This window comes from Sciurus carolinensis, chromosome 2 (assembly GCF_902686445.1).
Source record: "Sciurus carolinensis chromosome 2, mSciCar1.2, whole genome shotgun sequence".
Classification (NCBI taxonomy): Eukaryota; Metazoa; Chordata; class Mammalia; order Rodentia; family Sciuridae; genus Sciurus; species Sciurus carolinensis.
Window position 1 is genome coordinate 110,196,058 of NC_062214.1, and position 12,030 is coordinate 110,208,087.

The following is a 12,030-nucleotide window of genomic DNA, read 5'->3' on the forward strand; positions in this document are numbered from 1 at the left end:
AGAATCAGAGTTTTATGCAAGTCCAAATGTCTAACATCCTTGGTTATGATTTTACAATGATGATAATTCTGTCCTGTCTTTCTAGAAATTTTTTTTTAGTTGCAGATGTACGTAATAACTTTATTTTATTTATTTATTTTTATGTGGTGCTGGGGATCGAACCCAGTGCCTCACACATGTTAGGCAAGCACTCTACCTCTGAGTTACAACCCTAGCCCCTCTACATTGTTTTATTCTTGTGTTCACTGCCTTTCACACATCACTTAATCATTATACAATTAAGTGAGAAGAATTGATGTTTCTTGTTTTTAAGCTGGCAATATTTGGGGGGTGGGATTAAGACATTCTGAATATTCCTTTTTGATTGTTATTGTTTCATGTAACTAGGAGGTATTTGGGTTCATAAAACTGTCAATATCTATCTGTCTGGATATCAACTTAATGGTTATAGTCATCTTTCAATTTCATGAGAAAAGGATATCTTACAATAAGTGAAATTTGTTTTTAGTTTACTCACTACCCTTTGTAATAACATATTCCTTTCCTACTGAACAAAGCAGCAGTCTCTATACCTGGGTGATGTCTAGAACCTAGAAGGGAAATTTCTAACAAATATAGATTTCTGAGACCTACCCAAGGAGACCCCTAGAATGTTTTGGAAGTGTGACCTTTGGAATCTATAGTGGAAAGTTCCCCAGGTGATTCTGATCTCATCTAAGTTTAGGAACTTCTGATTCTGAAGTCTTGGTGAATTGTGTATGTTGTATGTGTATCATTCCCTAACCTAGAAAGATTTTTTTATAAACATATATTTTGCCTTCAAAATAGAATTAGAATTTATAGGGCTGGGGATATAGATCAGTTGACAGAGTGCTTGCCTTGCATGCACAAGGCCCTGGGTTCAATCCCCAGCACCACAAAAAAAAAAAAAAAAAAAAAAAAAAAAAAAAAAAATTTATAAACTAGGAAAAAATGTTTACCTCAAACTTGGAACAGTTCAGTCCTTAGGGTAAGATAAAGGAAAGCCTAGGACTGGCAGGTAAGTTATTCTTCCTGAGAAGATGCTTACAGTTAAATAATGATTGTTACAGTCACTTCTTTAGTCTTTGAGATATCTTCATTTTTGTTTCTCACCTAGCATGTACAAACATTTAATCACAGTAGTAGGGGGTCTACTTTTTATTAACTGTGTCTTCAACAGCCAGGATCCTTTGTATAGTTTGTAGTTAAGAAGTTCGCTGAAATTTGATTACACATGTGACTTTTCTTCACTTTTTCTCTTAAAATCACCATGCAATTAGTTTAGTTCCTAATCACTTCGTAAAAGGATTAGGCTGCTGCAGTTCCTGAATGGATGATGCTTCTTTACCTCATGACAGGTTCAGAAGCCACATGCACATGGTAGAACAGAGAATACAAATAGGGCAAGAGGGTGTAGCGCTCTCTGATGACTTCTCGGATGAGCTGGGTATACTCCTCCCCAAAAAGCCAGGGTTCCCGACGCTTGGTGTTCATGGTAGCATGACCACGGAAGAAGGGTTGATAGGCTCCTGCCTGGTACCAACGCACCAGCAGTTCTGCATCTGGATTCCCAATGAAGCCACCCACATCAGCTGGTTAGGAAAGAAAGGCCAAGTAAGACAACAAGACTTCAAATAAATGATGTACATGGATAAGAAAAGGACTTGATGACTGGCTGGAGAAAGGAGCATATGTGCATTGAAAACCACAGCCTCAAACAGGGGAGCACATATATAAAAAAGCCTATTTGGGGATCTGACCAAACACTCTTTGAACATTCTCTTCTTGTCAAAAGACCAGAAGGTTTACTGCAAAATCAATACTCCTATATGCTCCCGAACTCATATTACCCAGAAATCACAAAATGTTGACTTGATTGATGGTGTGTGTGTTTGTGTTGAGTGGAAGGGGCTGATAACTGATTTCCTTTGGAAGCAATAGGCAAACGAAGATAAAAATTGAAGAAAGAACTAAAGAGAAGCAAATAATTAGAATTAGAAGTTTAGGTAGAATTTCATGCTGAGTCCTACAGCAAGATATGTATTTCTTATACTGTATGTAGACCAATGCCAAAAATCACATATATAAAAATATAATATTAACTTGTTTCTATTTCTGCAGAAAACAAGGAGTAGCCAGAACTGCAGTCACATTGAGTAACTTGTAACCTTTATCTACAGAGAATTCTCGGGATGCAAGGAAGGCAGACCATCAGAGACACTCATTTTAACTAAATTTATCTTTCTCACGAGCATATTTTTTAAAAACAGTTAAAATATGTCATGGAATCTAAAATCTGCTGAGACTCTATTTCTACTTGTCCTCCTTCTTATTATTATTATTTTTTAGCAGTTCTGGAAAATTGAACCTAGAGTCTTGCACATGCTAGTTGAAAGCTGTATCACTGAGATACAACCCCTGTCCTACACTAACTTCTGATTCACTAAATTCTTTATAATTCTCTCTACTTTTTTCACCTTTAAGAAGAAAAATTGTTTCAGGAAGGAAAACTTAGTTTTCAAGTGCTGCATCCAAGAAGGAAGTGATGAAAGAATGAGGGGAGGAAGCACTCTTTGGTGCTTCCCTTTTCCCCTTCTAAGAAACTGATTCTGTGTCTTCAATTTAGACAATATACAAGAAGTTCTGAAGCATCTGCTTTCACTTTTCTCTCTAATCTGCTCCCCTTCACTTTCTTGGTTTTCTTTTTCCCATATTTATCCCGGCCCAAAACAGCTAAGGAGAAGTTTTGAAGAATACACCCTTACTTTTCATTTTCTCTCACTTCAAGCTTCAGGACAGGAGTCATCTTACCTCCACAAAAAGAGATCCCAGTAATGCTGAGAGTGAGTAACATGGGGATAGAAATTTTCAGGTAACTCCAATCTGCTATGTTGTCACCAGTCCACACTGCACCTTTGGTCACCAGTAAGAAGGTATTAAAAAAAAAAATTCACAAATCAGTTCATGTATTCAAATTCATATTTAGAGTCCTGATTATTTATTTATTTGGTACAAGGGATTGGAATCAGGGGTGCTTAATCACTGGGCCACATCCTCAGCCCTTTTTAATTTTATTTTGAGACAGGGTTTCACTAAGTTGCTTAGGGCCTCATTAAATTGCTGAGGCTAGCCTTGAACTTGTGATAACTTGCCTTAGCCTCCTGAGTCTCTGGGATTATAGGTGTATGCCACTATGCCTGGCTTAGAGCCTTGATTTTTAAAAGACAAGATAATAAAAAGGAAAACAGATTTCTTACCTAAAAATAAACAAAGTTTGATCTTCTACAGTGAAAATGTATTAATTTTCTAATATAAAAAGTTATAAATATAAAACTTATATAATATAAATATAAAAGTTATAAAAATTCACAAAACATTATGAAAATATTCTGAAATATGCCTACTTTTTAACTGTAATTCTTTTTCATGAGAGAATTACAGCTTTAAATAATAGTTGGGTTCATTTTGACAAAATCATACATGCAAAGAATTTGATTTTACTTCATGTAAGTCTTGGTGAGCCCCCCTTTCCCATCTTCCCTCCCACTAGTCTCCTTCCTCTACTCTGCTGATCTCTCTTATTTAAAAAAAATTTTTTCATTTGTCAATGGACCTTTATTTTATTTATGTGCAGTGCTGGGAATCGAACCCAGTGCCTCATACATGCTGGGCAAGTGCTCTACCACTGAGCTACAATCCCAGCCCCCACTTATTTATTTTTGATTGGTGCTTTATACATATTACATAAAGAAAGGTGGAATACACTGTGGTATTTATACATGCACGTAGTGTGATTTTGTTAAAATTCATTCTTATTTCTTCCCCTTTCTCATCCCTCCTCCCGCCCTCTCAATCTCCTTTTACTCCATTGATCTTTCCTATATCTTTATGATATCCAATCCCACCCTTTCCCCATATTTTGCTCTAGTTTACAGGAAGTATAATTCAAATCTGATTATAGGAGGAATATCTTTAAAAATAAACTTTATTGAGATGTCATTTACATACAATAAATGGACCTATTTTAAGTGAAGAGTTTGATGCATGTAACCACCACCACCACAAGTAAGGCATAGAACACTTCCATAACTAGCGAAGTTTCCATGGGTTTCTTTGCAATCAACAAATCCCCACTTTAGTCAATTTGCTCATGTGATTTCTATGATTACAGATTAGTCTTTTAGTCTTTTCTAGAATTTCCAAATGGAAACATATACTGTATTGTGTTTTTAGCTTTTTTTTACTCAGCATAATGTAGTTTACTATTTTTTATTTGCTGGGTAGTATTCCATGATATGGAACATATCACAAGTTACTTATCTATTTACCAATTGATGAATATATGAATTCTTTCCAGGTTTGGGCTATTACAAATAAAGGTGCCATAAATATTTTTGTATAAGTCTCTGCGTGATGTTTTCATTTATTTCTAGATAAATACCTGGGGGTGAAATTGTTGGGTCTATGCTTAGCATATGTTAAACACTTCAAGATAATTCCAAACCTTTTAGGAAGGGTTGTACCATTTTACATTCTTAACAGCAATATAAGAAGAGTACCAGTATTTTTAATTCTAGGCATTCTAAGGAATGTATAGTGGTATCTCTTTTTTTGTTTTAATTTATATTCCCCTAATAACTGATTATTTCTTCATGTCTTTACTGATCATTCTATGTCTTCTTCTGTAAAGTATTTATTCACATGTTTTGTTCTTTCTGTTTTGTTTTTGTTATTGAGATGGGGTCTTGCTATGTTGCCCAGGCTGGTGCTTGAGAGATCCTCCTGTCCCAAGCTCCCAAATAGCTGGGACTACAGGTATGCACCAATGCACCTGGTCTCTTTCCTAATTTTAAAAATATGTTGTCTGTCTTATTGTTTAGTTGTAAAAATTATTTACAGCTGTAAGGGTTGAGGTTCATCCCTGCACCCCAACATAGATATTTAGAACCATTAATTGAAAAAAATGGCAACTTTATACTTTGCTTGGATTATCATTCCACTTAATCATCCCAACAACCATATCTGGTAAATAATATTATTAACTCCATTTTACATATGAAGGAAATATGGCAAGCAGTAGACCCCTAATCTACCCACAGTCACATGGTCATTAATTAGATTTAAGGCAGGATTTGAATCCAGGCAGTCCAACTCCAAAGCCAGTGTTCTTGTTCACTGCACAGTTGAGAAGAGTTTATGAAGACAGATTACAAAACACTAAAGAGATTCTTAAAAGAAATCTTATCTTACTACATCTATATTACTCCAGAAGCATTTTTGTCTATCTTCTACCAAAATTGTTCTAGTAGATATTTTTGTTTTTACTTCCCATACAAATTTTGAATTTTCCTACAACGAATAGTATTTCAACAAAGAAAAATATTTTCAAGGGATTGCCCTTTATAAATTGTATCTAATAAATTTTCCTTAACTTCAAGTGAAATATGAATGTATCTACATAATGATTTTGAAATCTTGTCAAAAAAGCTCATCATAATAAACATGCAAATGTTCTCATGGTTCATATGGTTGTTTAGACAGAAGCTCTCTCAGGCTATTGGTTTCAGCATTTGACTGAACAAAATATATTTCTTGTAAAGCCTGGCTACACACTGGGGCAAAGTTGATTAAGTTGGAGTCTTGCTATGTTGCCCAGGATGGCCTTGAACTCTGGGCTCAAGAGATCCTCTTGCCCCAGACTAGAAAAAGAGTGGGTCAACATTTATAAGATCAAAAAAAAAAAAAAAAAATTAGTATTCATGTTTCCTCTTATTTTTTTAAATGGGTGTTTGTAAAATTTTCATCAAATATACATTTTAGTGATGAAAAATGATACTTGTACAGAATTTGGAAAATAAGGATAAGAAGAAAATTAAAATCACTTATAATCACTAAGTTACTAAATTTTCTTGTATTTTATCTGACTGCCTATCTACCTACTTATTGGATTACATTACTACCTTATATTTATATTTGATAAAATTGGGATAATATGGAAATACCTAGCCATTCTTTTCTATTTTTCCTTAAACATGGTAGCACAAACATTTTCTCATGCAGTTAAAGCTACCATTTTAAATAGCCTCATGGTAGTCTGCCACATATACTTTTGTAACTATTCTCTATTGTTACATATTTAGATTTTTTGGTTTGTTTCAAGGACTAATGCTGTGGTGATCATCTCTGTATATGAATTGCTGCCTAAGAGGATAATATTTTGATATTTGGTTGAGTACCACATGGGCTGGTTTTCAGGGGTAGAGTGGAAGACCTAATAATGTCTGCAATACAGTAAGGGTTTGGTTTTTGAAACTAGGACCTATGCTGTCAGTTGTTTATGCAAGAAAAGAGGACTTAAAATAGCCTTTCTACCCAAGGGTGGTTAAGTTGAACTAGATCTTCATTAGCTAGTAAACTAGATCCAGTTATAAATTACCCTGACCACAAGCAACAGCCAGGTCTATTTTAAGCCATATTGCTAAATGGAACAGAACAGGTGATTCAATTAATATGTTAGAAGTATATTCCCTGATTTCGATAAATCAAAGTGACAGGATCAGGGATAACCATGTCAATAAACTGAATATGATAGAGTCAGTGTCCTATCAAGTAACTGGCCACTTTCAGTGGGAAACAAGCATTAAACTTGATTAAAATTGGCTTACTCTATTTTCTAAAAAAGATTTTTAGTTGTAAATGGATATAACACCTTGATTTTATTTATTTTTGTGTGGTATTGAAGATTGAACCCAGTGCCTCACACATGCTAGGCAAGTGCTGTCCCACTGAGCCACAATCTCAGCCCAGCTTACTCTATTTTTTTTTTTAATAATTTTAGTTGTAGATGGACACAATACCTTTATTTTGTTTATTTAGTTTTTTTTTTTTTTTTTAATGTGGTGCTGGGGGTCAAACCCAGGGCCTCATGCGTGATCGGCAAGCACTCTACCACTGAGCCACAACCCCAGGCCCCAGCTTACTCTATTTTATAGGACAAAATGCATATTTCAGATCATATCACTCTGTACAATCAAAGGTCTGAGGAACAGCTATTGAAAATGAACACAGGGGCAGCAAATGCCAGAAATAGTCAAAAAGGACAAGTGGTTAATTTGTGTTTTTCAAGTAATAGGAGTCATTCCTTACCATACTTTTGTGACCCAGCAAAGAAAGAACGTGAAAGAACAAAGGGTCTCTCCTTCCCTTTAGATCGCTGTAGCAGTCCTTCTGCAGTAGCCATTTGCTATCAAAGTCAATAGAAAAATTTCAGAGATGATAGGATTAGGGCATTGTGCCAATATCCTCAATAAGCTATAATGTGAAAAAAGTAAATAGTAGGTGGAAATGTGAAATGTTAAAATAAATCCACAAAATTGTTTTCATGATATAAATTCCTCTACTAAAAGAATGGCAAACTTTCTTTGAATAAATAAAGTAGCATTTATTTGATGCTTAATTGGCATTTTGTAATATTTTCTCACATAATCTACAAAACAATTTCTGAGACAGTTTTTAGTGGTGGGGAAAAAAAAAAACAGATTCAGCAATGTTAAGTGACTGGTGGTCCTGGCCTACATGAGAAAATTCTCTAAAGTAGTTGGCAGTAATAGCAACAGGCTGTTAGAGAAGTAGGTAGATACTACCTGAAATCTGTGCTATCTCTAGCCAGCAGCTCCCATTGGAAAATATCAATAGGTGGGAGGGCAATGGGAACATAGTTACATTCTGAAAATAACAAAGAACCATGGATATAAATTCGGGTACATGATTGTCAAGGCTTTGGATATGACTGGCAAATAAAAGACAATTTTACCACCTTTTTTTGGTCCCAGGGATTGAATTTAGGGGCACTTAACCACCAAGTTATATCCCCAGCACTTTATATTTTTTATTTTGAGACAGAGTCGTACTAAGTTGCTAAGGGCCTCACTAAGTTACTGAGACTGGCTTTGAACTTCAGATCCTCCTGCCTCAGCCTCCCCAGTCACTAGAAATAAAGGTATGTGCCACCACACCTGGCCAATTTTACCACCTGTGATGAGAAGGCTAAATACTTAAGGAAAGGCTTCTAAATTAAAAAAAAAAAAAAAGCATATTTATTGAAATTATGATCTATATTCTAAATTATGCTCCCTTGGTGTGAATGTCAGAGTTGCTATATTTGGATATTTGTGAAGTTTTTAAACTTTTGTTTCAATTACCTTTGTTAATAGATTTATATAATACTTGTGTCTATAAAAGTTTTGTGGCAGTAGCCAATGCCATATACTAATGGCTCTTATCAAGGTACATGTTTCCATGTTATCATTAATCTCACAATATTTTAAAATTTGTTAAGTTGATTATGGAAGGAAAAGAAGCAAAGGGAGAAAGAATAAAAAGTCCCGTATTGGTTATAACCTAAGACTCACTGCACTTATCAGAAAAGACACACAAAGAGACATGAACAATGTAGTATGACTGTTATAAAACAAATGATTTTTAGGTAGGGCACACAAATCTAGTTGACTTCTTCTTGGATATCTTACCTGATAAAAACCATAGATATTGTGAAGTTCTCTGTGCTCCCAGTTGCCATGATGAATGGCATTCTTTTGCAGTGTTAGCTCTGGCCCTCTAAAGACTGAGGGCTCATTCATGTCATTCCATATGAAAAGGATATCTGTAGACCCCTAGGAAGTAAATTCCGTTCATAAAACAGTACCACAGTGATGATGTTAATATGATAGCATTCCCATTATTCTTTCCTAACACCATTTAACTTATTTATTTATAATGTTTATTGGATAGGGAATTGTGTCTGTTTTGTTCACTGATAAACTCCAAACATTGAGAACAGTACCTGGCCTACAGAAAGTTCTTAGTAAATGTTGATTAACAAATGTTGCCCTGTGTTATCTATGAAATATACATTGCCCCACAAGTTCACTTCAAGACCTCCCTAGAGAACCCCTACTGGAAAGGTTGTGCATTTTCACAGTTAGGCTCTATAGCATTTGCCATATGCTTTAACTCTTTTTTTTTTTTTTTTTTTTAATTTTGATTCATTGTACACAAATGGGGTACAACTATCATTTCTCTGGTTGTACGTGGCGTAGAGTCATACCATTTGCATAATCGTATGTACATAGGATAATGATGTTTGTCTCATTCTATTATCTTTTCTTTCCCCATCCCCTCCCCACTCCTCATTTCCCTTTACACAATCCATCCTTCCTCCATTCTTCCCTTACCTTCCCCACATTATGTATCATCATCCACTTATCAGAGAAATCATTCAGCCTTTGGTTTTTTGGGATTGGCTTATTTCAATACTACAACTCTTAATTAAAGGCAATTATAACTATATGTAGAAGACTCTATCTTCCCTCTAACACTCTGAAAGACTTGGCAGCTTAGATATCTGTTTGTTACCATGATCTACATTTAGTGTTCTATGTAAAATTGTTCAGAGCAAGAAGGGATAGGTGATTCATCTAGTTATCATCTTATTGTAATTCTTTTTTTTTTTAAATATAGAAATCTCTGGTCTCTCAGCATTTGGCTGAATAGCTATAATTACAAGCTCATTCCATTATTTTCTGAATGTTCTGTTCCTTGCAATATCTCCTCACGAGATCTAGCTTGCCTTCTCAGACACCATAAGATCTCTTCAATTACTCAACTCTGCCATACTAGTGTGAAACAGCCATAGAAAACAGTGGAGTGATTGAGCATAGTCATATTTTGTCCAAGGGTGTTTGTCTATTCCTGCTTTAAGTTGTTTACTAGTATCCTAGTATATGTTTGATGGTTAAGAGTTGGGTTTGGCAGACAAACAGTCCTGAGTTCAGATCTTAGGCCTATCACTTGCTAGATGAGTGACATTGGCAGGCTTACAAACTCTCCATTACTCAATTTTCTTATCTGTGGAATTAGATTTAGTTAGAGTTCTTATTTCAGAAAATTATTATGAAGAAGAAATGGTATAATGCCCATAGAGTGCTTATAACAGGGCCTGGTATGTATTCATTTTGTTTTAGGTATCACCATCAGCGTCACCACCATTATCATTATCAATATCAGTGTAACTAGTTGAGAATAGTTTTCCAGATGTGGCCTCTCCAGTTTTTTTTTTTGTGGTTCTTACAAGATCTTAAAATAATTATTATACTTTGCTTTTAATGAAAACACTACAGTTTATATTTTCATATTTATCATATCATCTTTAAATATAGTTATAGAATACTATTTTATATAAAATGTATATTGGTAATTTGGAAATATAGTAAATATCTGTTATAATGTACTTTGATATATCACAGAGTCTATTATAATTGTGGTAAAACAATTTCAGCTTTTGTGCCTGTAGTAATGCACATGGCACCTCTCCCAGCTAAAGTTTATAATGTAGTAGCCATCCTTGCCTTTTCATACAAGCATTATATAACAAGAGCTATTCAAAGAAGCAGAGCAGTTCTATTCACTTTTTTTTCTTTCATCCTTTCAAGTTAACTAGGAAAGAACAAAAGAATAAAGACCAACCTGATAAGCAGGAAAAGCAAAAAGACCCGAATACCATTCTCTGACCTTGGAATTGGTAAAATCCAGGTAAGAAGAGAGACCTGTAGAAACACAACAGTAGACAGACTGTTAGGAATAGAGGTTATCACAGTAAAATGTGTCATAAAGAAAGTATCAGATGTGAGAACTATGTAATCAATGGGCATTTACAACATTCCTAAAAGATAGTTGGGAGAGGCATGGTCTCCAAGAAGGGAATGAAGGTGATACTGGACTCCAATGAAAATTACTAGACCTTTCAACACAAGAGGCCCTGGGGAATGCCAGTAAACAAGCATCAAGACATAGCATGTCACTCTCTTGCTAAGTTGCTGAAACTGACTTTAAACTTGTGATCCTCCTGCCTCAGTCTCTTGAGCTGCTGGGATTACAGGCATATACCACCATACCCAGCTCCTTAGTTTTTAAAGAGTAATAGAGAAGAGAGTTCAAATGGTTCAAGGAGAGAAAAGGAAGACATAGGGTTTCTCTATAGAGTACTAAGATATAATAAAGTGGTAATTTCCTTTTGTTCTTGTTTCTACCAAGGCATTTGGTAGAAACATTTGAAATGAAAAACCCATAGTTGCCAGAGGCAGCTGAGATCACTCATAAAAGGCTGAAAAGTCAAAGCTATGGGTGAAAGGACAAAGAATAATCACAGGAGAGAACCTGCCAAACACTTTTTTTCTTCTCTTCTTCCTTCCCCCTTTTTTCATTCATTCTCATTCATATTCTCTCTCTCTCTCTTTGCCCTTCCCTCCCTTTCTCCCTCTTTTTTGTTACTAGGATGGAAACCAAGGCCTTGCACATGGTAGATAACACTCTACCACTGACTATACTCCCAGCCCTTTAAAAATTTATTTTGAGACAGGGTCTTGATAAGTTGCTGAGGTTGGCCTCAAACTTGCAATCCTCCTGCCTCAGTCTCCCAAGTTGGATTATAGGTGTGTGTCACCATTCCTGGCTCATTCTCTACTTCTTATCTCTATTTGTTTAGAGAAATGCATGCCACTGAGGTTTGCTTATTTGTTTGTTACATTCATTCAATTACTGATTGATAAATATATCCAAACATATATTTCCAACTGTACCAGGTTGTTATGGTTTGGATATTACATGTCCCCCAAAAGCTCATGGGTTGAAGGCTTGGTCCTCAGCTGATGGCACTATTGAGAGATGGTTGAAACTTTAGGAGGTGGGACCTGGTTGGAGGAATTAGGTCATTGGAGCTAAGCCCTAGAAAGGTATATTGGGACTCTGTCTCTTTTTTCTCTCTTGCTTTCTGGCCTCAGTGAGGTGAGCAACTCTCCTCTGCCATGTGCTTCTGGTATGATATACCACTATGATATACTGGCTTGGCATAGACCCAAAAGCCATGGGGCCAAATGATCATGGACGGAAACATCTGAAACTGTGAGCTAATATAAATCTTTCTTCCCTTTAAGTTAATTTTCTCAGGTATTT

General features: G+C 35.5%; 1 protein-coding gene across 1 annotated transcript in view; it reads right to left on the reverse strand.

Annotated features, from left to right (window-relative positions):
- The window catches only part of Ganc (glucosidase alpha, neutral C), an 85,972-nt gene that overhangs the window by 14,409 nt on the left and 59,533 nt on the right, over nucleotides 1–12,030 (reverse strand). The window contains 5 exon segments of the mRNA XM_047536870.1: nucleotides 1,370–1,613; nucleotides 2,833–2,934; nucleotides 7,168–7,264; nucleotides 8,550–8,693; nucleotides 10,546–10,625. Coding sequence (XP_047392826.1) covers nucleotides 1,370–1,613; nucleotides 2,833–2,934; nucleotides 7,168–7,264; nucleotides 8,550–8,693; nucleotides 10,546–10,625 — 667 coding nt within the window.